The sequence below is a fragment of the Dermacentor andersoni genome, chromosome 3, assembly GCF_023375885.2.
Source record: "Dermacentor andersoni chromosome 3, qqDerAnde1_hic_scaffold, whole genome shotgun sequence".
Lineage (NCBI taxonomy): Eukaryota > Metazoa > Arthropoda > Arachnida > Ixodida > Ixodidae > Dermacentor > Dermacentor andersoni.
The window spans coordinates 214,167,515-214,194,260 of record NC_092816.1 but is presented as its reverse complement, the minus strand read 5'-3'; the positions used below and the strand labels follow the sequence as shown (position 1 = coordinate 214,194,260).

Here is a 26,746-nt window from a genome sequence, read left to right as displayed (position 1 = left end):
GTCTTGGGCGATGTTGGTTCTGTCCTCGGGCTTCGGGCTTGTATCGCGGCTTTGCGGGGGCGTTCGGTACATGAACGCACAAGCACCTCCACCAGATGTCACGTGGTAGTGACGGTGAAGAAAAGCAGCAATACGGTGGAATACAAAACTAGCTTTTATTGGGCGAAGCTGTGCCCACAAAAACAGGCTACACTTATAGCACAACGATAGCGGCGAACAAGGTCGGCGATCGTCGGAAATCTGATCAGCGAGTCAAGCGCGTCGGCTTTTATACAGCAGTCGTCGAATGTTTCAGACTAATCGTTCGGACCCGCGTACCTTCCACAAAGTTCTACACCATTCGCGTCACACGATGAAATCAGATAACACAACGTTCGGCGACAACAGATAGCCGGGTAGAAGTATCGATAACTTTCCAGAAACTTCGGATACATGCAGGCGCGTCCCGCGCTGTGCGATTACATTTGTTAGGTGGCGAAACGTGGTCGCCCGATAAAGATAAGTACACGTGTCAATATGACAAGCCGTTCAAGCAAACAAAAGTGACCTCCTATGAACGAGGGGAGCATCTGATTGGTTTGTTCAGACAACCGTGCGGGTTACCGGCCGATGTTTGCGTCGGCGGTTACGCAAATTTGACGTCAGGAAATTGGAATAGAAACATATTGGAATAGTTTTATGTTATACGGCCCCATAACCCCATTCCTGCTACCGCGCGTGCTGCTTAGGTCTGACCTCCCATCCTCCGTGGGATATGATTTTCTTATACCCGCTATGCATGGAGGAAAAGCGCGTGGCCAATACGCAATTGTCTCGTCTCTTATTGGAGAAAAGCGTAGACCCAGGGGGAAATTCTCCTAAAACACCGAGCGGGCTACGATTATTCAGTAATGAAAAATAAAATGGTAATTTCTGATGGCTGCATCGCATGGCACTTGTGTGATGCGGCGAAGCATTCAGTGTATTGTAGTTAAGCAAGTGAGAATTTGCGCGCATACGCAGTGTAAGCAACGCGTTATTATAAAAACTGCAAACCTCACTCGGCCACGCTTCTAGCTTTTATTATTATCTCAGGTGCTCACCTGAGGCCACCGCGCTGAAGCATTCAGTGTGTTGCAGTGATGCGAAGAGAGAATTTGTTATAAAAACTGGAAAACCCACAGGGCCACGGTTGTAGTATCTCAGGTGCGCACCTGAGACTTTCGTCTGCCGATATTATTTTTCTTTTCGCTTGCTATACAATGTCACCGCAGTACATATTAGTATTGTGGAAAAGCTTTTTAAAGCACATTCGCGATCATGAAATGCGTTTTATTTTGTACGTCTTTTTCTACGTCTTTCTACACTCTAAATTGTGAAGGAGGCTTGATGGCACAGTAACAACATGCAATTCTACTGTTGCTCATGATATCAACGCTCTGCTACGTTATACGTTTGGCTGAAAGCATTTTCACTTACCGCACTTCTGCACGTACATACAATGAACTCAAGCTTACTTCAGCATGTCTTGAGAATTAAGAGAAAATTAAGAAATGATTCCCTGTCAGTAGACTGTTTCTTTTAGGCTAGTTGAGGAATCTCCGTGTTATAAGACCAAGTGTAGGAACAATATGCTGCCATCAAGTGGATAGCCGCTGCACTTGCTTTGTTAGGTGGTTTCTCTGAGGTCTCTCGTTAGCGTACCAGATGTGGGTCAAGTATTTCCGCTTGCGCTCGTAACCACAAGGCATTGTCGAATCATCTATACCATTTCAGATCATATGCCTTGTTTGAATAAGCATTGGTTTTAAAAAATATGTCTAAACAAGGACAATAAAACTAAGGCATGCTCATATATTTACAAGATTAGGGATCATTTCTGAAGACTACGCTCCTGTTTCTGCTTCCATTTCATGGACGGTTTTACGTCATTTGTGATCTGGTAGGCATGTTTTTTAGGTGAAGGGAGGGTTATACGCATGTCATGATGGTGAATGTGCGTTAAAACACTTTTCCACAATACTTGTATGTACTTCGGTGAAATTGTGTATCAAGCGAAAAGAAACATAACAGAGGCAGACGGAGGCCTCACGTGCGCATCAGATAATAAGGACTACAACCGTGGCCCAGTGGGGTTTGCAGTTTTTATAACATGTTGCTTACAATTAGTACACGCGCAAATTCTCTCTTTGCTTCACTGCAACACACTGTATTCTTTAGCGCGGAGGCCTCAGGTGAACACCTGAGATAATAAAGGGTAGAAGCGTGGCCAAGTGAGGTTTACAGTTCTTATAATAATGCGTTGCAGACACTGCGTATGCGCGCAAATTATCACGCCCTTCATTGCAATAAATTGAATGCTTCGCCGCAGTAAACGAGTGCCGTGCGCTAAAGCCATCTGAAATTACCGTTTTCTTTCTTCATAGCTGAAGAATTGTCGCAAACTCGGTGTTTTAGTAGAGTTTTCGCCTTGTTCTATGCTTTATATCAATAAGAGACGAGACAATTTCGTGTTGGCCACGCGCTTTTTCTTCACGCATAGAGGGCTTCAGAAAATCATATCCCACGGAGAATGGGGGTTCAGAGCTAAGCCGCACGCGCGGCAACAGGAAAGTGCTTATGATTTGAAGCATGCTTTGAAGCCTTCTGGAAGCACAATTGCAAATATAAGCGTGCTACTCATTCTGCGTGGTATGCACTCATTCACTCTGTGTGGCATCGAATTATTTTGGACAAGTGCGCACTCCGCCTAACGTATGCGGCGATAAGTCTTACCTGCTCGTACCAGCGTTCACGGTAATATGCACTTTGAACTGCAACAAAAACTTGTGGCCTCAACATGTGGTGATGATGATGAAGATGAAGCCTCAATTAATGGCACAAACCCACTACGGGGCATAGGCCACGAATCGGGTGGTAATATGATTGAAAAATAAAATAGTTCAGTAATATATAAGTTACACAATATAACCAAACAAATGAATAATCTAAAATAAGAAATAAAGTATTAATAAATGAGGTAGTGTTTAATACGATTGTGAGCCTTGCCTTGATAGGAGTGGTAGCAAGAATTTATTACTGAAATATTACTAAATAATGTGGCGAGGGCCCACGTTGAGCATGAATGCTTGTCCAGCATCGTTGAAAACGGAGCGACGCGGCAGCGAGGCGTTGTCAAAGGCATGCACACAACCCTTGCGAAACGTTGCACAGCCGTTTCTTGAAGCACGTCAAGTTGCTTCACGCGCCCCAGATGCACCACAAGTGATGCGTGCTCCTATCACCAAGTGGGCGTCAGTGCGCACTGCAGCATCGCGTTCACCGCGGCGGCAGCCCAGCGTTGGGGCGTACTTGAATCTCGGAGGCAACGTCGGAGTCTGCGGCCCTTGCTGCCGCCATGGTAGCGAAAGTGGCCTGCTGCGAGAGCGAATAGGCGCGTAGCTGTGACCGCCCAGGGGATATGTTTTCCTTGGCCGGGCTGCGGACGTGATGAAACTTCTGCCATATCGCTCTGGGAGCATGTCTCGACGCTGCATCTACACCATGGTCGCCGCGTCGCGTTCTCCTTCGTGACAATGTAGCGTGCGGTTCCTGCTCGTTTGTGGCGCTGTGTTAGAAACGATTTCATTCGCCTACTTCTATGCATCCGATGTAGACACACGACATATCTTGATGATGATGCACTACCGGAAATGATCGCTCGATAATATCGCCCTTGAATGCAACACACCTTTGAACGTTACCTTTGGTTTTCAAGTGCCATCGCGGCATATAGTACTTATAGTCATCCCGAGAAAGCATTTGCGAAGCAAATCTTTATGGGTAAGTGGTCAAGTTCAGTTTACATGCTTTGTGCGCGTTAGCTGGACGTCGTCGCACTCGTATAGTGCGCCGGGTTGCACGCTTTCGCTCTGAAATCTGGGAAAGATGTGTTCAGCCTTCCTCCGTTCAGCGCTGTGTACTACACAGCCATCTCTCGCGTTCGGTTAGCTATTCGAGCACCCGAAAACCACGCAATGCATCGGCATTCTTGCAACAGGTCAAATCTCGAGCTCAACAGGGGGAACGTACGCCGAGACGCCCGTTAACGCGCAAATGTTGGGCGAGCAACGCGCCTAGACGCAACATGGCGCACCTGAGAGATCAACAGATGCGTACGGTTCTTCAATAATCGCCATATCCTCATCGCTACTGCTTTGCCTCCAGGTGCATGCGCCGTCTGCATAGGCGCTATTTAATAGTTTAATAGCTGCTAATGATAAAATTAGGCAATTAACAGCCATGCTGCTTTGCGAAGATTACCTGAAAGTATACGCTAAACATTTATAGTCTGTTTATCCAAAGTGAATTTAGTTCCAGTTGGCTTTTAACTTCCCTCAATACGGTGGCGTGGCTTACATCATTGAAGACCCCACGACACCGAGCATAGCTTTGATGTCGAGACCTATGTTCTGCTTAACTATATCCCTCTGAAATTGGAGCATGGCATCCTAGGTAGGTAACTGCTTATGAAAGCCATTAACTTTGGTTGGAAACATCCCCGCCTCCTCCACGCATGCAGTTAGTTGGTTGAGCATAACATGTTTTAGCATTTGCCTAGGCATGACAAAAGGGAGATTGGGCGTAATTTGTCGGCGTCAATGGGTTTCCTTGGTTTTGGAATAAAGATTACCCTGACGTCTCGTCATTGCTTGTTGAGGGTTCCCCTCTCCAAGCATTCGTTAAAGTATTTTATGAGAGCAGCAACTGCTTCCTTGGAGAGGTGGTGAAGCATTTTATTAGAGACCAGCCCCGATGTCCACGTTGTTATGGGGTTGCCCATATAGTCTGTGCAACCTCAGCCTCGGTAATCGGAACGTCCAGTTCCGGGTTGGGACATCCCGAGTAATTTACATGCGGAGCTTTTGTCTGTGAGGAGAGGCGTTTATCGCGTACCTCTTGGAAAAAGAGTGCAAGATCATCTTTTCACTCATGCAGTAATTTATTGGCCTGATAGCCATGTATAATTTCGGATTCAGTCGGGTCAAGAAGATGCGTCAATAGTTGCCACGTCCGCTTATTACTCAGTCCCCCACTAGGACTTTCGAACTTTTGTCCCCATTGCTGTTGAGCCAGTTGCTCAGCTTATACCTGCATTTCCAGGTCCTGATTCGCTATCTGGTGTCTGAGCTTCCTATTATAATGTTGTCCTCTCTTTCTTCGTAAGAACGAGCTGTTAGTCGTCCACACCTGAAGGAGTTTCGCATTGATTTCCTGCATCACTTGCCTCCTCAGCCAGGGCACTGGTATATCTGAGCGCATCATCGTTTAGCTGCTCAAGCCATCGTTCTATGTCAAGATATGCCTGCCAACTACCTTCTCCTGCATTCTGGGAATTTAACCCTGTCGGTGATACTGCGTTGAGTGCTACGAAATGTTTTGTGTCGCAAGCTGAGGGATATTTGAACGATATAATGATCGCTGCCTAGATTTTCGTCTGTTTTGAGTCAATCTACATTATTCCCGCGAAGGGAGAGCGTGAGGGTGTGGTATCCATGGCAAGACTACTACCCGATTCTCGTCGGTGTAGGTGTGTTATTATGTGCGGTAAGGTGCGAGTTTGTGAGTTCCCATAATTTCCTACCCTTGGGAGTACTAGTTCAGTACCGCCAGGCCTCACGCGATGCATTGAAATCATCCACAAACACTAACGGATGACAAGCAGCTTTCTTGTGGGCGGAAGCAGTGAAAACGTCAAATTTGTCTTTTTTATCCTCGCGTTTACTGTAGACGTTGCAATCAGATATGGTAGGGGTTTTATGAGATTGTGGGAGAACTTTAATAAAAGCGAGTTTTATGCGAACTCCAGGCAAATCTAGTGCTTACTTTAAGGTGTCGTCTAAGGAATCCCGTGTACTACCCAATTAATTACCGAGCGACGCTACTGGTGAGTAATATACCGGGTGTTCAAAGTTAGGCTTAATGCTTTTCTTAAAGTTAGGCACTGGGAGGCACGCGAATACCACCTGTACAAATAAGTTATGTGGCCAGTGAGACACAAAGTGAGCTGATAATTATTGCTGTCAGCAGCCGAGTTAACTAAAATTGAATAATTACCTTTTTGTTGACTGCAGTAAGTGGGTATGTTTGTATCGTAAAGTTAGAGGCAGTCGTGTTTGTACATAGTATCAATTGGAATAATTCTTTCAGCGTGTCTGTGCTCCGAGATATCCGACTGCAATTTTTAATTGTCGTTCGCATGATTACGCATGAAAGAGAGTGAGGACCGGCGCAAAGCTCCTCCCTGATATGACGCGACTGTTGCATGCGGCGTTTAGTCTGATAACGGGGCGGAGGCATTGGCAAAGATCTGGGTGACATTTAGTTCTAACAGTGAGTTCTCTTGAGCTATAGTCGGAAAAATTGGTTACTGTTTGTCAGGTTGCGAGGGGAGTTCGTAAGTGAGGAGCCGTGAGAAGGAATAGTCCAGCGCAGTTCAGCTGGCCTTGAGGTGATCCTGATGAGGAGGAGGGCGAGGGTGCCGCTGGCACCGGCCAGCATTCTTTCCCTTTCAAGGCCGGTGGCGGCTTCTTCGCTGATTCATTCTTAGGAGGAGGAGTCCCCTTGGGCTCGTAGTGCTGTAGACACTGCGCCGAGCCTGTTGCGTTACCTTTCGCACAGACCACACATTTAGGATGGTAGGTATGGTTCGCGTCAGGGCTAACGTCCCCGCACTTCTCATAAGTTAGAAAGCACACGACCGGACACACATCGGGTCGGTGTCAGATTTGCATGCACTTGACACAGGTTTCCACCTTCAGTCGATAAGAGGAGTGGATCTAGCAGTTGGTGCAGAACAGCGCCTTTTCCTCGAAGAAAGACACCATGATTGTTTCCATCTGTCCAATGTGGCGGCCGTGGATCACCGGGATTCCGAATACGGTGCAAGTTTCTAGCTTCCTTAATGTCGACGCGTAAGGCGAAAATGCTTTTACGTGAACCTTGCGGAGTAGTGGGATCCACCACCACCTCGTGGGTCTTGTCGGCAATGGTGAGGCTTTTGAAGCGAACGTAGGCGCCAATGCGGTCCATGCTGGTAGAGGTGATCAATAAAGTGTTACTTAGATTATTCACCCGAGCGCCGCCGGTGTCTCCAGCAAGTCGGGCTACCTCTTGCATAAGCCTCTTGAAGTAGATTGGGTGGTATTTTGAGCCGTCGACGCCACTGCGTATCTGTAGCAGGTCCGTGTAGCAATCATCCGGCGGCAGTGGCTGCCTGGGCCATGCCATCTTTCCAGCAGGTATTCTCGACTACCATGGTAGTGCGACTGCGGAGGTGGGCTTGCCGGCGAGGAATATATGTCGTTTGCGCGCCACTTTCCCGGCCGTCAGCCCTTCCAAGCTGGCATCTCCGCCTTGGGGGCACGCACCGACGAGGCTCGGCGACGCAGAAATAAAACAATGTTTGTGATGATCGAACGTCTTCAGCCGGCGTCAATCACCGTTTGGAATGTCCTTGAGAGAAGCGGGAGGTCCGGCGTCAAATTGAACAAGGGAAGCGTTTTTGCAGAGCTCGGGAGAGGCGCGTCCGCTCCATGCGAACGCCGAGTAGCGTCCACCTCCATTTCAGTGCCTCTCAGTGTGATCGATGTTTTTTTTTTGTTTTCCTGAGAATAATAGGTATAAATTGGAATAAATAATTGGTATAACACCCTCATTTTACTAAGCTTTTCTTTTCCTTTTGTGTGCAACAAGGTATACAAAACACGCCAATATACAAATTTGGACATATTTTCTCTCTTATACCCAACTAGCCTTTTGTCATTGCTTCATCCATTGCCACGTAATTTATGATATTGCTGCATGCTCTTCAACTTACCCTTCCACGCTACATCCTCTGCAGGTCGCCCAAACCACTGCACTACGTATTATCCTGCTTCTATATACGTAGGTGTGACTCTACTCGCTTTGCTTTTTGCTTACTGATTATACTACAAGTGAAGCAGATCGCTGAACGTCAGAAAATTATTCTAATGTTTCACATGCTACACAACATAACACGCTGTACAGCCTCCAGATTCCAGCATCACGTGGCCCGACGAAACAGGTGGTCGTTATAGGCGCAACTTCATGCCCCATCTATTCGAATTACGGTACTTTTTCATCTTTCTATAGTGCTTTTATATTTTTGAATTCGCTCCCTGAAATGACGACCAAAAAGATCATCCATTCTTTTGCAGTTGGCCTTGCTGTTGTTGTGTGGCCCAGTTTATGCGACTGCAGGAAAGCGCAGGACGAGTGCGCACGCTGCTGTGTCGGCCCGTAACCGGAAACGAAGGACGCAGCTGGCTTCCGCGAAAAGGGGACGCGCGAAACACTTGCGCCTGGAAAGAGATCGGATGACTGGATGTGCCGTAGAAGAGGCACCAGATCTGCACCCTCGCTCGGAACAAAAGGGTAGACGCTGAAAGGGACCGTTCGGGGAGACGGGCGTGAAGACCAAAGGCAGGGGTGCTTGAGGTCACCGCTAATGCCCATGCGCTTCCCACCTGTCCCGTCGACCGTCTCGGTCACGGAAATTGGGCGACACTGCCCAGCCTGTTTGAGTGTCAACGTTTGGCATCCGCGTGCGCCTTCTGAGAATTCCTGTGAAAACGGCGATAGCTTTACCACCACATAGCCGGCTACTACCTATGGATGCTTTTGTGTGCGATCGCCATCGGGTCCCAATTTTGGTGTCTGGATTTCAAGCGAACCAGACCAAAGCTGCATGGTAGACAGTTTTCTCAGTACTGGCAGGGCAGCCCACTGTACCGCAGACATGCAGTCAATAAGCCGTGGTTTCATGGAAACATTCTCGGGCAGCTTGTGTAGCGGCCGCTTGCAGGAGAAAATGGGAGGACATCAAGGGCCGATACCCGGAGCCTAACGTAGGGGAGAGGGAGTTGACGCGTCTCTGAGCAATCCTATTCCCTGGCGTGTTGTAAAGTGTGCCACTGTTTCCAATATGCCGTGTTTCCACTGTGTTTTCATTGCGCGGGAGAGCTGAGTTCGGGCTCGGACAGACGCCTCGGCGTTTGAGCAAAGCGTCTCTTCACCGGACAACGGCTCTTCCTTCACGCTGCCACTGTGCACTCGAATGATCGAGGGGCGCCACCTTAAACACCTTTCCTCCTTAACTAGTACTGAAGCTACTGGAGGATAAAGGGAAAGGAAAATAACTAAAACTGAGCAGCACATCTTCCTTCTAATTAAATATAATTAAAAGCTACCTCAGTACTCGTTGTTTCCTGTTCGTACCGTTCTTCCACTAAAGTTGATTTAATGAGATGTTCTATATTGCTAACAGTGGTATTTGCTTCTTACTCTTTTACTAATCATGTAACAAATATATGAGCCCATCTGACAGCTCATGAATGAGTTGTGGAATTCACTTTCATAAGAATGCCTTTATGCATACCTTATTTATGTGAAACTAAACCTCATTCATTCAGTCATTGATTGGTTGATCGATCTTTACATTTACACACCCAGCTCCTTTCGTTCTTTGCATGCGTAGTAGTGATATGGCGCATATGCGTGTTCTTGCGGAACCCGCTTTGGTGGCGTAGGGTCTTCGGCGCCGCGCTGCTAAAATTGAAGGGCGTAAACAAATCTGGGACGCGGCGACCGCATTCCGATAGGGGCCAAATGCAAGAAGGCCTGTGTACCATGCATTCGGTGCATGCTAAAAAAAAATTCAGGTTGTTAAAATTCACTCGGAATCTCGCACAACGGTGTGCCTCATAATCATACGATAATTTTGGCGCGTAAGACACCATAATTAATTGTTTTTGCATGCAAATTAACCAAATTGCCAGTCAGCGCTTGCTTATTTCTGCTAGCCGTGTCTATCACGCTTTTGAGCGCTGCGGTTTAGTCACGATTGTCTTTTTGTGGTCTTTCACGATACCACGTTTATTCACTTTTTGCAAGCGCACACTGTCAAGTTTCATATGCAGACCTCACACGCAGAACGTGTCCCCGTGTTTCGAGTCAACAAAACAAAAATAAAGTGTCGAAAACAGGAATGCACCGGAAAATGAGAAATAAAAGCATTGCCATTTGTTAGGCGTGTTAGTAAACTGACTGGGGGTACTATAACGTAAAACTATTACAATATGTTCTTATTCCAATCTCTGGACGTCACATTTGCGCAACCGCCGATGCAAGCATCGGGCGATGACCCGCTGGGTTGTCTGAACACACCAACCAAACGCTCTCCTCGTTCATAGGAGGTCACTTTTGTTTGCTTGAAAAACGAATAACATTGCCTACAGTAAGCGGCTTGTCTTACCTAATTGGCTAACAAGAAGCGAGGAACACGCTCAAGTTTGAAGTTTATTGAATACTTAATGCAGATACAAAAATATTCATATTTACTACAGAAAAAGGTCCCATAGTGTAAACACTGTAGGGGGACATTTTATTAAGTTAAAAAAAAACACCAATACTGCTAGACAGCAAAAAAACAGCGAACTATAAAAATACAAAAATGCAAATACATAATGAGGCAAAACGATAATACAATGGAAAATATAAAACGATAGGGATAAGGCTTAAGCTGAAGTACGAAACGAAGCAAACAGTATTAAAAGCGACAGAGTTGAAGTTGTGTTTTAAAGGAAATATTCAATAAACGGTGCTATAGCTTAAACATGAAATTGAGAAGCTGATGTTTGAATGACGATATAGAAAAGGCACACTTAAGCTTAAAAGGCAAAGAATTCCAAAGTTTGATTAAAACAAATGGTACCCTTTGCGAACCATAGTTAGTTCGTACCTTAGGTGTATAAAATTGTTATTGGAGGAAAAGCGCGTAATATTTGAATTAGTGAGGTGTCGGATAAGAACAAATTTGAGAAGGTTATGGTCTTTAACTACTTGATAAGCAACTGTGCAGACATGCCATTTGATTGGATTGTCCATATTTAGTAAGTGCAGTTCCCGGTACAGATCAGTAACCTGTGAACGTCGGTTGCTCCAAGTGAGAATGCGAATGGCATGATTCCGTACATGTTGGAGGGAAGAAAGGTAACAATGATAGGTTTAACCCCAGGAAGCAATCCAATAATTTAGATGACTGTGAATGAAGGCATAATATAAGGCGACCAAAGTAGTCAAGTCAAAGCAACAACAAGCTTTTAGTAATAACCTAACACCATAGGAAATTTTCCGCAGAAGCTAAATAATATGCAAATAAATTATAAGCGGGAATCAAGTTTCATACCAAGGAAGGAAAAATGATCTAATAGTTGAATAGGATGTATGTTTATAAAGAGGGGCATAACTTGCGCGTTATTTATTGAGTGGAGAGGAAATCGATAGGGCCGAGTCCCTGCACCGAAAATCGATAACCGGATGAAGAGGGTGGAGCCAGCGTCTGGGATTGGTCCACTTCCCCTTACATAGCTTGTGGTGGCTGGTCGAAAATCGCGGCGGCATGCAATGGAAGCTCAAGAATGACGCTAAAACGCATCCTCAGCAAAGAAGAGTTGGCAGATCGAGGTCGTAAACGTGCCGAGCCTGCTCTAAAATGCTACACTGCCACGTAAAAAGTTTTATTATACGCAAATGATCCATGCTCTCAGGCAGGTTCGAGTAGCCAGTGCCTGAGCTCTCCGTGGCAGCAATCTTTTATTCCCTTCGGAATGGAAGATAATAAGTTTTTTTTAACGCATACGCATCACTTTGACGCGGTGAGTCTCTGCGGTTTTGTGACGTCGCGGACAGGCAGGTGAAGTGGGTGCAGCCCGAAAACTCTTGACCAATAGCCGAGGGCTAATGGCTAACTATTCTCGTTTGTTCGGTCAAATCATGCATAATCAGTGTCTACAGGTCATATCAGATGGGGAGCTATCGCGGTTTTCGTGACGTCGCGGGACAGACAGGTGAAGTGGGGTTGTCCAAAAAAGTTGTTGACCAATCGTGGAGGTCTCATTGCAGAATTGTAATAGAAAAGTGTTGAATAGCTTTACGTTATAGTGCTCTTGGAGACCATATTTAGCGCCAGCGAGCAAGGACAGAAGGTAGAGAGAGAATGGACCACTCGGGAAGGTTATAAGCAGCGGGGTTTCCGAGTCAGTGCAGGTTTCGGTGGTAGATGGGCTGTTAAAAAGATGCGGGTCAGACAGCACAACTCGGCACGCGGCAAATCAACGGACGGAACGCAGAGGGAAGGTAGCGGTAGTGCCCTATCTACATAGAACGGCACATAGTCTCAATAAAATGGCTAGCCGGGTGGACACAAAGGTGGTCTTTTGAGTGCCAGAAAAACTCTCAAAAGTATGTTGGTTAACGGACCCGTACCGTAAACCAGCTGTCGTATGCTCTACGAATCATCGTAAAGCACCAGTGGGTTGCGTAGAAGCTGTTGTTTATGAGCTTCCGCTGTCCTGTGGGGAAAAATACATTGGACAGACAGGAAGGTGTCTTAATGACTGGTTGCGAGAACATAGTCTAAACGCGAGAAATAAGCAATATGGCCATATGTAAACTCATTGTCAGGAATGCGGCTGTGAGCTGGTGCATGGGTCCTGCTTGGTTCTTGCGAAGCACATGAATGAAGATGTGCGAGAGATTATTGAGGCTCAGGCGATCTGTCGGAATAGTGATACGTGTGTTAGTGGCCCTTCGGTTGACTTGTTGGATAAGGAGATGGCTTTTTGGATGGTTAAAATTTGAATGAGGGGGCACCACTGTGCACGTGTTAAATAGGTAGCGCATTAGGGTGTTGTCTTCCTTCTTTCCTTGCTCGCTGGCGCTCCTATGCTTTACAAACAAAAAGCACTCAATAGAAAAACTTTTGATAGTTAAAAAAATTGTCACAGTTTCGCCCCGATGGCGAAACATCGAGTCCGATACCAACTTAGTAGACAGCTATGCGAAGTAAGGATAGTAGTTTTACCAGCCGTATTAACTTGTAATCATTCGCTTGCTAACAAATTAGCGTTTAACTAATTTACAAATTAATCGGGCTACCGGTGACCTTTTCTGTTGCAGGTTTCACCTGAACAAAGTTGGGCTTAGAATTCTCTTAGTCTCAACAGGAAAGCAAGGTTTTTACGAGTCGTTGCTCCGGTAACCCTTCGTCACCCCCGGTGCAGGGTTCACCAATTTCAAGCTTCTGGATACAGGCGTCGGTTGGGCCGCAAGGAATGCAGGAAGGCCCCTCCTCCCCCCCCCCCCCCCCGCCTAGTCGGGCATGGGTGCTGATACCACCGTCCCTCCTGAGTTACGTTGACCTAGTTGTTTGGGCGCAGCCACGTCACCATGCAACTTTCCCAAACTCCTGTCACAGCAGCATTGTCACAGCACTACCACTTCTAATGTCGGGCCACTCAAACCCCTTTCTTTAGCCGTCGTCCACTGCACTTGCAGACAGAACCAGTTCTTCCTACCAAGGCACATTTCACTGCACCTGGAGTGCAGGAAGGGGCTGATGACGCACGCGAACTTGCTGGGCGCCCTTGCATGTGGGGCATCGCGTTGTTTTTCCACTTACACTGCTGCAGCGCTCCGAATCCAAGCATTCAGCACGAGTTCCCCCTCTTAGCCGCGCGAGCATCCGAAGCCACCCGCACGTTGCCCGTGACGCACCTCTAGGAGGCGAGGAGAGCTCTCGTCCAGAGGCAGGGACTCCACCTAAGCTGAATTACACGGATACGCAACCATCCGCATCGTTCAGGCACCTCTGGACGATGAATGGTCGCCGGACTTCTCCCAAGACCGACTTACAAGAACCGACTCCTGCGCTGTAGCCTTCTGTAAGCTGGATTGCAGGGATGCGCGACCAGACCCCGGCCCTAACAGCGCGGTAACTGAACTCTCTCCCATGGACGCAGCCCCATACCAAGGCCTCCAAGTAGTTGGATTACGGCGGCGTACCAAAGACGACCGGCCATAGGGATATGGTACATGTTCACCTGGGATTTACCCGGTGAACAACGGTCTTGACCTTCCTTGGATGTAAGCCGGTTGTACTCAAATTCATCCGACTTCATTCTTGTGTGCGTTGATCAACACCTTTCTCCTCGGCAATGGGTAACGGAGGTTCGCCACAAGCCTCCAACATGATCCAGCGATGGCGTAGCACAATGTCACACCGTTCATCGTCATGCGCGCACAAGCAAACATGAACATATGTCACTTAATGTCCGCGCGCACTCACTGTGTAAACGCTGGAGTTAGAAAGTGCTGCAGCAGCAGCGAGCGAATTGACCTTCGTGCTGCCTCTCGCCTCAACACGAACTAAGCGGCGAGAACACAGTGCATATGAACAGGCGGCACGCTTCCTCCCCGCTTTCCTCCCTAGCGTTATAGTGCCTAGAAGAGGCAGTATGACGGGATGGAGCCAGGAGCTGCACAATATATGCGGGCTACTTTTTCGCTTTTTCTTTGCAAGTTTTTTTGCAAGTAAAAAACATTTCTGGCGGATAAATCAAAGAAGTTTTTAAGCATGTAATATTTACAGAATGATTTGCAGGAATTTTGGAAGCGCGCTGCCTATATGTACCTACTGAGATGCCCCCTTTTCGTGATCGAAGCGAGCGCATCGTGCACGGTATTATTATTTTAACCGCGAGTAGCGGTACGGGCTCTGTGTCGCAGTGAATTATCTCCAGTTGTGAGAGTTAATTGACACAGGCTACGTGAAAACGCTGGTGATACCTTAGCAGATGTGATAAGAAACAGCAGACCATTCACTAATTGCTGAAACATCTTCACGTTTGTTCCTTCTTTCTATTAGGCATATGTGCCTGACGCTGCAGGCAGATATGCAGCGCTGACAGCAGCTTACTGTGGGTGCTGCTGCCAGCGCATCCGCCTGCGTACCCTTCTCAGGTAGTGCTGGTGCTGCTGCCGCGTTGTGCCGAATACGCTAACACCATCCTGCGCAGCACATCCAGGGAAGTACATTTTACGCGATGCCCTACTCGGAGAACTCCCTGTGGGAGGGGGTCACCGTTGCCATCATTACTACTGCTTTTGCAGCTACCTTCAAAGACATCATGCAACAAGCTGTCACCTTCATCAAGACACAGATTGTGCAACACTGCACATGCTGCAACGATGCTGACTGCACGGTCCGGTTGATTCTGGAGTGCAAGGTACCACTGAAGACAGCGGAAGCGGCTCTTCAGAATCTCGAACACCACACCACTACGGATCGCATGGCAGCATGTGCCGTGTTGTCCATGCCTTCTGCACTGCGCGTGGGACGATGACCTGGGACCTATGCCAATAGCCATGGTTCCAGAGGGTATCCGCTGTCACCTGCATGACCATAAATACAGTATTAAGTCACGTATGTCTGCACAAGGATGCGCGAGTGAAGCGTGGTTTATGTAACATGTGCCTACCACACAGATGCTGTAATATAAGAATATACAGACTGAGCATCTGACACTGCTGTGTTCTGCACACGTAAAAATATCTGGTACATTGTAAAATGTCAATTTGTAGTACCTAGCAAGGTGGTTGTTCGGGAAAGTTGGTTTTGCATTCTTTAACGAATATTAGCGCAAAAAAAAAAGTGGCAAGAACAAACGCGTTGTGCTTCAAACTGCACATGCATAATAAATATTAGTTAGAGGCACACCACATGTGTGTTGTCACTTTCTGTTCCGCGTGATATTCATTAAAAAAATGTGACATCCCTTCAAGGGCTTATGTCGCCTATGTACTGTACTTCAAACATAACATAAGCTGTTCGGGCTTCAAGATTCTGTTGCGGAGCAAGCACACTTTAATGCATGCAGCCAAAATTGCAACTGTATCAGGTCTTCCCTCTGCTCACCGAGGAGGTGCTGGATGGTATTAGCAATGTGTCCTTCCTGCAGCAGACGATGCAACCACGTAGCCTTCCATACGTAAGCGCCGTGGTCCGACCCCACACGCAGAGCATCCACGGCAAGAATCCTCATGCCTGCGTCACAGATCTGACGACAGCATGGACAGCATCAGCCAAGCGTTGCTATGACGGGTAAATTAGCAAGACCGATACTTACTAACATGGTGTTTAGGGCATAATACCCCTTGTTGCACGCAAAAACCACCTTCTGCTCGCCCTTCGGTGCGATGACCGCGATAAGGCTACCGTCCACACATCCGATGATGCCGGGAATGGCGCCGCGTCCAAGGAACTCATCTTTCGCGACCTCATCCGACGTCCTCGGGAAGTGGATCCAATCGCTGCGGGTTCCGGCGTGGACGATAGCCTCTGCCACGAGTCCCACGCATTTACTGACTGCAGGCTGGGTCGTGCAAATCGTCTCCTCGGTTCCTACCGAGGCCTGATAACTTCCCGTGGCGAAGAACCGCAAAGCGCACAACGCTTGTCGCTCCACCGACAGCGCTGTTGCTGGCACGCCTCCGAGTCCCCCTGCCACTTCGTCGCACAGCCATCGCACAGTTATTTTTAGGCGAAAGTTCCGCCGTAACAGGTCGTCTGGCATGTCAACCGCGTTCTAGGACTCATTTCTCCCACGGCCGAGCTGCCGAGCCGCCGCTACAGGGTACTAGAAGGGGCCGTGCAGGGAGTGGCACTCTCCGCGTTGTTCGGGCGGCGTCGCCAGTAGCGGCGGCGCTACCATCAACCAATCTTGAAAAAGCAGCAGACGAAACGCTCGCATACACTGCGAAGTACCTATATGCTTGACGAGCGCAGGGGGTTTTGTTCAGATTTATGCCCGAAGCACTTCGTTTATTTGGTCTGTGCTCTCTGCTTACGATCAGACAATGAAATGCGTATTGTTTTTTTGCCACAGATGCTAAGGAGTGTTCTGAAATTACTATAGCGCGTCTCTCCTCGCCGCTGAAACCTAGCCGCTATGTCTAGAACAAGGACACTTTCGATTGCAATCGAGTGCCGTCCGGATTGAACTCTTTCAACACGACAGAAAATGATCGCTGCTATACGTTCAGCAACCAGGATCGAGCTTGTGTAGCTTATATCTTAAGGATGCAGACGACAGTCTATACGAACTCGAGTGACTAGATTGAGATCGAACATTATTGCAATCAAGTGACCGCGTACAGGGGAACTATACGTAATTAGTCCCCGCAACATCGAAAGTAAGCGTAAATGAAGCTGTTACGATGCACGTTCGCTCTCTCCTTGGCACACCGTTCAACAGCACATTATAGGCGACGCCTTAGACGAAAACAGAAAGTGCGCTAATGAATAACGTCGAACAAGCGCACTTGCTGCTCCTGACGCGAACAGAAAGGCTCACGAATTGGAAAGCAGCAGAGAAAATTTGCATGCATAAATTAAGTCACATATGCCCACAGAAGCCACTTATTCTGAAAAAAATCACTGCAATTCAGCTATAGAAATTCCGTCGCGCCCGCAGAGTAAACGCGAATGAGCAGAAGGAGAGGACTGGCACAACAATGAGGCTGGAAGCCAAGCGGTAGCTTCACTGAGATGGAACAGCAGCTCATTGTCGCTTTGATGGAGACCATGGTTTGGCAAGCAGTTTAACTACTAGTGAAAACACTTCGTCCATAGGACATCGAATCATGACCCGATCTCCAGGCACCTTTCGGATACAAATAAGACATCTAGTGGACGTCAGTCTTGGATATCTTATTCCGAATGTCCCATGGTTATCCCGCATGGACCTTTTGTAACATGCACATGAATATTTGTTTCCCAATTAAGCTAAGTTTCATGAGGTTCCTCGTAACATAATTATGTTTTCTCGCATGTTCAAATTACATTTCGAAGCTATCATGTGTGCAGCTCGCGTTTACGTCGAACACGAATTTTGTGACGCAATTTACTTTGAAAACCTACATTCGTTCAATCAGGCCGCTTGGCTCAAGGCCGTGAAGAATGAGGAGTACACTGCGCATCCGCACACGTGCGCGCGTGTATCGTGTGCACACAATGTATGTGTTCTTGATGCGTGGGCGCTCTGCGAATGCATCTATCACCGTGCGCTACGACCGTTTCTTGCGTTACGATGAACAGTATGGCATATGCCCGTAATATGTACGCAGTATGTCCACATAATGTCCCTCGCGGACACATGCAGATGTCCGCAGGACACGGAAAGTGCGACCAAATGGTCATGTGAGGGGCGTTCGCAGGATGTATTCGACACATACCTAGGATATCGATGTCGTAGCAGTGGATGTTGATAGGATATCTATAAGGCGCATTTTTTGTCACTGGGGATACGGGTACAGCATTTCACAAATGGGGCACAATTCCATGGTCTATGTAATCTGTAACTAGATGCTCGCCATAGAGGCATCACGGAGTATGGGGAGACACAAAGAGCATGTAGGGCGCTGAAGAATGATATCTAGAATAGTTTTCAGCACTAGTGCAATGACAGCCTTAATTTTTATGGTAACGGGCACAAGAACAAATACCCTGCATTAAAAAAGTCCCGCTGCTTGATTTGCTTCAGCAAATCCTAGTCCGCGTAACAACGAAAGGAAGTTAAAATTAAGCAGTTACATTGTGGGAATGTTCTCCCCTTGGCACCCATTTCAACAGCATATTGATACGTGTACTAATCTTTATCGGGCGACCACGTTTCGCCGCTTAACAAATGCAATCGCACAGCGCGGGACGCGCCTGCATGTATCCGACGTTTCTGGAAAGTTATCGATGCTTCTACCCGGCTGTCTGTTGTCGCCGAACCTTGTGTTATCTGATTTCATCGCGTAGCGCGAATGGTGTAGAACTTTGTGGAAAGCACGCGGGTCCAAACGATTAGTCTGGAACATTCGACGACTGCTCTATAAAAGCCGACGCGCTTGACCCGCTGAGCAGATTTTCGACGATCGCCGAGCGTGTTCGCCGCTATCGTTGCGCTATAAGTGTAGCCTGTTTTGTGGGCACAGGTTCGCCCAATAAAAGTTAGTTTTCTTGTTCACAGTATTGCTACTGTGTTCTTTCTTCAACGTCACCACCACGTGACATCTGGTGGAGGTGCTTGTGCGTTCATGTACCGAACGCCCCCGCAAAGCCGCGATCCAAGCCCGAAGCCCGAGGACAAAACCGACACCGCCCAAGACCAGCGTGCTAGCCGCAGACTGCAAGGCCTGCCCCCAGAGCACGGACTTCTACCTGAGGCGACAAAGAAGATCGTGGTCAAGACAACCTCAATGGCTGCCCCAGCGTCCCCCGTTATCCTACAACAACCCCGGGACCCACCGACCTTCCATGGAGCAGCGACTGAAGACCCGGAATCTTGGCTGGAGACCTACGAGCGAATCGCGACATTCAACAACTGGGACTCCGACGACAAGCTGCGGCATGTCTACTTCGCCTTAGAAGACGCCGCCAGAACGTGGTTTGAGAACAGGGAGTCGACCTTGACTACGTGGGACCTGTTCCGTAGCGGCTTCCTGTGCACCTTTACAAGTGTCGTGCGCAAGGAAAGGGCCGAAGCTATGCTGGACGCCCGAGTGCAGCTACCAAACGAGAACGTTGCCATCTTTACGGAAGAAATGACCCGTCTGTTCCGCCACGCCGACCCGGATATGGCCGAGGAAAAGAAAGTTCGCCTACTCATGCGTGGTGTGAAGGAGGAACTTTTCGCCGGGATGGTAAGAAGCCCACCGAAGACCGTCGAAGAGTTTCTTCGTGAGGCGACGAACATCGAGAAGACACTCGAAATGCGGAACCGGCAATTCAACCGCCCTACAAGCTCTACCCCCTACGCAGGAATTCAATCACTGGCCACGGACGATCTGCGCGAGACCATCAGGGCCATTGTGCGCGAAGAACTGCGCAAGGTCTTGCCTTCGTCGCAGCCTCAAGTGGCTTCGATCGCCGACATCGTAAAAGAAGAGGTGCACCGATCGCTTGGAGTTCCTGAGGTGCAACCAGAACCACCGCAGCCTCAGCCGCAAGCGATGAGCTACGCCGCCGTCGCCCGCCGTCAAGGTCCCTTTCCACTACCGCGCCAGGGCCCCGTAACGCCGCAATTCCGTCGACCACCACCGCCGCCGCCAGCACGCCCACCCGTTGCCCAGCGCAGCTACCCGAGGAAGACTGACGTTTGGCGCGCTCCTGACCACCGCCCGCTCTGCTACCACTGCGGAGAGGCAGGTCACGTCTACCGACGATGCCCATACCGAGAGATGGGACTGCGAGGTTTCGCCGTTAACGCGCCGCGTCCACAGCTTGGAGAGCGCCCACGTGACATCGCCGACTACCTCGCCGCTACTCAATGGAGCTCTCGACGACCGTCGCGTTCGCCATCACCAGGCCGCTACCTGTCGCCGCAGCGCCGACCATACAGTGGCCCAGCCCGGAGCCGGTCAGCGAGCCCATATCCGGAAAACTAAAAGCAGCAACCGATGGAGGTGCGGTTGCTGTTCGTCGAACTGACGAAGATCCTCCGCCGCCGACGAAAGCGCCGAAGAAACCATCTCGACGACATAATGACGACGCGCCACCGTCCCGAGGAAGTCAGGAAGCCAAGACTGCACCGACGAAAGACGACTTCACGACGCGACGTACTAGCTTCAATTCAACACGACGCAGCCGTGATCCGACGCCAAGACCCAACTGCAACGCAAGACAAAGAACCACCGACCTCGACGTGCTTCTAGACGGCCACGCAGTCACCGCCTTAATCGACACAGGCGCCGATTTCTCAGTCATGAGTGGACACATCGCCGTCCAGATGAAGAAGGTTAAGACTGCATGGGAAGGCCCTCAAATTCGGACCACTGGACGACACCTGATTACGCCGACAGGAACGTGCACGGCAAGAATTACCATTCACGACCGGACTTACCCTGTCACCTTCGTTATCCTCCAACAGTGTTCACGAGACGTCATTCTCGGTATGGACTTCCTGGACCAACACGGCGCAATCATCAACCTGAAGTCGAAGTCAATAACGCTGTCGGAAGATAAAGCGATACCGCCGGAGAGCCCTCGTAGTCACCACGCCTTGAATGTGCTCGAAGACCAAGTGAGCATCCCGCCCCGCTCCAGCATTGTTATTTCGGTCGGCACCGAAATACCCGCTGACGTAGAAGGCGTCATCGAAGGCGACCAACGTCTACTGCTAGACCGTGAAATTTGCGTCGCAAGAGGGATCGCTCGACTGCATGGAGGGAAAACTGAAGTGTTGCTGACAAACTTCAGCCAGGAGTTCAAGCACCTCAACAAGGGCACGATGATCGCGTACATCGAGGAAATTCTGGAAACAAGTAATGCGTTTGTCCTTTCGGATTCCGCCGCATCTACCCCGACGACCATGGTTCCCGAACCAGACTACGACATTAATCCAAGTCTCCCAGTGATTAAGCAACAGCAGCTCAGAAGTCTGCTCCGACGATACAAAAGCTGCTTTTCGACGACATCGAGGATTCGACAAACACCAGTCGCCAAGCATCGCATAATCACCGAGGAGTACGCTCGACCACTCCGCCAAAGCCCTTACCGAGTTTCGCCGCGAGAACGCGAAGCTATAAGAGAACAAGTCGACGAAATGCTGCGCGACGACATCATCCAGCCGTCGAAAAGCCCATGGGCATCCCCTGTTGTCCTGGTGAAGAAAAAGGACGGAACCCTACGTTTCTGCGTCGATTATCGTCGTCTGAACAAGATCACGAAGAAGGACGTATACCCCCTTCCACGGATAGACGACGCATTGGATCGGCTCTGCAACGCTAAGTACTTCTCCTCGATGGACCTCAAGTCTGGCTATTGGCAAATAGAAGTCGACGAAAGAGATCGCGAAAAGACCGCCTTCATCACCCCAGACGGCCTCTACGAGTTCAAGGTTATGCCATTTGGACTGTGCTCGGCGCCTGCAACGTTCCAGCGCGTGATGGACACGGTTTTAGCGGGATTGAAATGGCAGACCTGTCTCGTTTACTTGGATGACGTCGTTGTATTCGCCGGAAATTTCGACGATCACCTTAGGCGGCTTGCCACAGTACTAGAGGCCATCAAGTCATCAGGGCTCACTCTGAAGCCAGAAAAATGCCGCTTCGCTTACGACGAGCTTCTGTTCCTAGGCCACGTCATCAGTAAATCCGGAGTACGCCCCGACCCCCAGAAAACAGCTGCCATCGCAAAGTTCCCGCAGCCCACCGACAAGAAGGCAGTGCGTAGATTCCTTGGCATGTGTGCCTACTACAGGCGCTTTGTCAAGGACTTTTCACGCATCGCCGAGCCGTTGACACGTCTACCTAAATGTGATGTTGAGTTCAAGTGGGAAACGCCGCAGGCCGACGCATTTGAAGAACTCAAACGACGCATGCAGTCGCCGCCGGTACTTGCGCACTTCGACGAGTACGCCGATACAGAAATCCATACTGACGCCAGTAGCCTAGGCCTCGGTGCCGTTCTAGTCCAGAGGAGAAACGGAGTCGAACAGGTGATAGCTTACGCTAGCCGGTCGCTGTCAAAAGCGGAAGGCAACTATTCTACAACCGAAAAGGAATGCCTCGCCATCGTTTGGGCTACAGCTAAATTTCGCCCTTATCTTTATGGCAGGCCATTCAAAGTCGTCAGTGACCATCACGCGTTGTGTTGGCTAGCGAGTATAAAGGATCCTTCAGGACGACTGCCACGGTGGAGCCTCAGACTACAAGAATACGACATCACTGTAACCTACAAGTCAGGACGAAAACACTCCGATGCCGATTGCCTATCACGCGCCCCCATTGACCCGCCGCCGCAAGATGACGAAGATGACGCCTTCCTTGGCATGATAAGCGCGGAAGATTTCGCTGAACAGCAATGGGCAGACCCGGAGCTAAAGGCCTGGTGGAATATTTGGAAGGGCACACCGACGTTGTCCCCAGGGCATTTAAGCGCGGATTATCTTCCTTCACGCTTCAAAACAATCTCCTCGTGAAGAAGAACTTTTCACCAGTCCGCGCCAACTACCTTCTTGTTGTCCCGTCAGGACTTCGTCCAGAAGTATTGCACGCCCTACATGACGATCCGACCGCTGGACACCTCGGTTTTTCCCGGACACTATCGAGGATACAAGAAAAGTATTATTGGCCGCGCCTGACCGCCGACGTCGCCCGTTATGTCAGAACATGCCGAGACTGTCAGCGACGCAAGACACCGCCGACAAGGCCAGCCGGATTACTACAGCCAATCGAGCCTCCTTGCCGACCATTCCAGCAGATCGGGATGGACTTGCTGGGACCCTTTCCGACGTCAACAACCGGAAATAAGTGGATCGTCGTGGCGACAGACTACCTCACCCGCTTCGCTGAAACTAAAGCACGGCCGAAAGGTAGCGCAGCCGAAGTGGCGAAATTCTTTGTCGAAAACATCCTGCTTCGACATGGCGCCCCAGAAGTCCTCATCACCGACAGAGGAACGGCCTTTACAGCGGAGCTCACCCAAGCCATTCTGAAATACAGTCAGACAAGGCACAGGAGAACCACGGCCTACCACCCGCAGACGAATGGTCTTACGGAGCGGCTGAATAAGACCCTCGCCGACATGCTAGCGATGTAGGTCGACGTCGAACACAAAACCTGGGATGCCGTCCTGCCGTACGTAACATTCGCTTACAACACGGCGGTGCAAGAAACAACACAGATCACGCCGTTTAAGCTGGTTTACGGCAGGAACCCGACGACGACGCTCGACGCCATGCTGCCCCACGTCACTGACGAAGAGAATGTTGACGTCGCTAGCTATCTCCAGCGAGCCGAAGAAGCCCGACAGCTCGCCCGCCTACGGATCAAGAACCAACAGAGGACCGACAGCCGACACTACAACCTCCGACGACGCTTTGTTGAGTACCAGCCCGGCGACCGTGTTTGGGTTTGGACCCCGATACGCCGACGAGGACTCAGTGAGAAACTACTCCGACGCTATTTCGGACCCTACAAGGTCATCCGACGTATTGGCGCTCTGGACTATGAGGTCGTGCCAGACGGCATTTCGCATTCACAGCGGCGCCGCGCACGATCTGAAGTGGTCCACGTGGTGCGCCTTAAACCCTTTTACGGACGCTGACGAACTTCGTCATTTTGTTCTTTTCTTTGCTACGAGTGCTTTTGTTTATTACCTTCGTTTGTTTGCAGCATCGGGTCGATGCTTTTTAAGAGGGGGGTATTGATACGTGTACTAATCTTTATCGGGCGACCACGTTTCGCCGCTTAACAAATGCAATCGCACAGCGCGGGACGCGCCTGCATGTATCCGACGTTTCTGGAAAGTTATCGATGCTTCTACCCGGCTGTCTGTTGTCGCCGAACCTTGTGTTATCTGATTTCATCGCGTAGCGCGAATGGTGTAGAACTTTGTGGAAAGCCCGCGGGTCCAAACGATTAGTCTGGAACATTCGACGACTGCTCTATAAAAGCCGACGCGCTTGACCCGCTGAGCAGATTTTCGACGATCGCCGAGCGTGTTCGCCGCTATCGTTGCGCTATAAGTGTAGCCTGTTTTGTGGGCACAGGTTCGCCCAATAAAAGTTAGTTTTCTTGTTCACAGTATTGCTACTGTGTTCTTTCTTCAACGTCACCACCACGTGACAATATTAAGTGAGACCCTGTACAACAAGAACTGCAGGAACGCACGATGCCGCACAATATCAGCCGCCGGGCTCCTTGCTTTTAACATTCGCGAATTTAAAAGCACCACACATTCATAGGAAGCGGGCGAAGCGCTTTCGAGCCGCACAACAGGCAGCGCATGCAAGAGTGGGCGACCGCAGCGCCGCCAGTCCTTTCACCACCAACGGCGTGAGGTGCCCCTATGCGTCACTGCCTCCGCGTCTACTTCAACCTACCACCACCGCCAACAAGAAGGCAGCCATTTTCTTTTCCCAATGGAACGGGGCAGTTTCCCGTTATTCCAAGATATCGCCAGGTTTTTTTGCGACGTAATTATGAATAACTTGTGCGTAAACGTCACTTTGACGTGTCGGTTATTGAGGATTCCTGACGTCGCTTGACAGACATGCAAAATGGGTGCGGCGTGAAAAATTTTGGCCAATCGGCGAGGGTCATGTCGGATTTAGAATAAAAACAGATTGCAATTGCTTTACGTTATACCGGCCCAGGTAGCATGGCATCCTGGATCGCAGTGAACAGGTCTTGTGATATTTTTGTGCTTTTGGCACGGCCACCGCGCTGGGGACCCTGTGCACTGTGACGACGACAGCGCCCCAGAGAAGCCCTGGCGGCTCCCCTTTTGCAATCCCTCTTCTAGCCACCATACCTGTGCGCGCGAGACATCGCAGACTTCCGCTCGTGGCGGTGGTGGCTGAAATGCGCCTGCAATATCTAAATAATCGCTATCGCGATAAAATGCGGAAATGAATATCATGAGCTGAAACAATATTTTAAGCGAACAAAGACACACAATAACAAAACAGATTATTCTGTTATTTCCCCCCTTCCAAACCTTCTTGCGCCACGTAGGCTACTTGTACATGTACATGTTGACATGTTATTCGTGTTACAGAGCTACTTGATCACATGCAAGTTTTGTCGTCGAACTTAGGTATTTTCGCGGACGCACTGCTATTACAGCAATGCAAAAACTGTCCGCTCAGTCGGGGAACACGGGATCAGAGGACAAGAAGCTCCTTTGAGTTGTCAGTTCTTCGCGGCCACATTGGTTCCCGTGGCAGCCTCACCTTCGGGAAACGCACCATGCGGGTCATCTGGAGGCGCACCTGCCGCAGGAGGCCATTGCTCTCGTACGGCAGCAGTCCGGTCACCATGACGTACAGGATAACGCCCAGCGACCACACGTCGGCTAGCTTGGGCAAGTAGCAGATTCCCTGCAGAATCTCGGGCGCTGCGTACGCCTCGCTGCCGCAGAATGTCTCGCTCAGCTCCTTCCGCTTGGTGTGCTCGTCAGCTGAAAGACAATTTGCAGTAGCTGTGCCTCTTGCCATGGCGCACGCACCACAGTCTTGCCTAATTTGGTCTGATCGTATGTACACATCAAAAAATGGGGCCACAGAAATCGTTGCAGTCTGCGCCACGCACTTCGAAACATTCTAGCTAGGGATGTGCGAATTACCACAGTCGCGAATACGAATCTAATACTACACACTAGCGAAGCGTACTCAATAATGAACTTTTAGGTATTTTCGAACAGTCGAAACTAACCAAATAATTAGCAACAAGCGACGGTGAAGTCTGATTTCTCCTTCATCTCCCCCAAAAAATTTCGCAAGTTATCGCGAGTGAGACAACGTAAACATTCTTCCATGCAGTGTAGCATCAAATGGATTGCACAAGTTTGTCTTTGGTTTCGCGGCCGAAGCCTACATGACAACCAGTGATTTTTCGTCATCCGTTGGATATAAAAGCGAATCCTCCACGGTAAGTGAATTCCAACTTACGTGCCCATTCTGCGTATATGACATGCTATCGCCAGGAAGTCATCGCGACGTTTAGCCGACGCGATTGGCAACGGACAAGGCAAGCGCGCTGCGTCTCTCGATGTCAATCGAAAAAGCCATTCGTCTCGATAACTGCATGTGATTTGGTCACTTGCCGCTATCCGTAAGTGCTTTGAAAATCGCAAACGCTGCCAGAACCATGGTACGTTGTATAGTAACTGAGGCAAGGGGACGCATAAAATGGTTTCTTTACTAGCCCATTATTCCGAGCCTATGCGGAGCGTGCTTATCGTGCATTTTGTGTTCTTGAATTTATCCGATTTGGCAGTCTACTGTGTGCGGAACGCTGTTGAAATAAGGAATCACATAATAGAAGGCGTCATATTGCTGGCGGCATGCTATCGTTATAATAATCCGCGCGCTTT

At 49.3% G+C, this 26,746-nt stretch overlaps 1 protein-coding gene across 1 annotated transcript in view; it reads right to left on the bottom strand.

Moving 5' to 3' along the window:
• Positions 1-26,746, bottom strand: part of LOC126535802 (testis-specific serine/threonine-protein kinase 3-like) — a 291,567-nt gene that overhangs the window by 176,794 nt on the left and 88,027 nt on the right. The window contains exon 4 of the mRNA XM_055072181.2: positions 25,605-25,831. Coding sequence (XP_054928156.2) covers positions 25,605-25,831 — 227 coding nt within the window. The remainder of the gene's footprint in view (positions 1-25,604; positions 25,832-26,746) is intronic.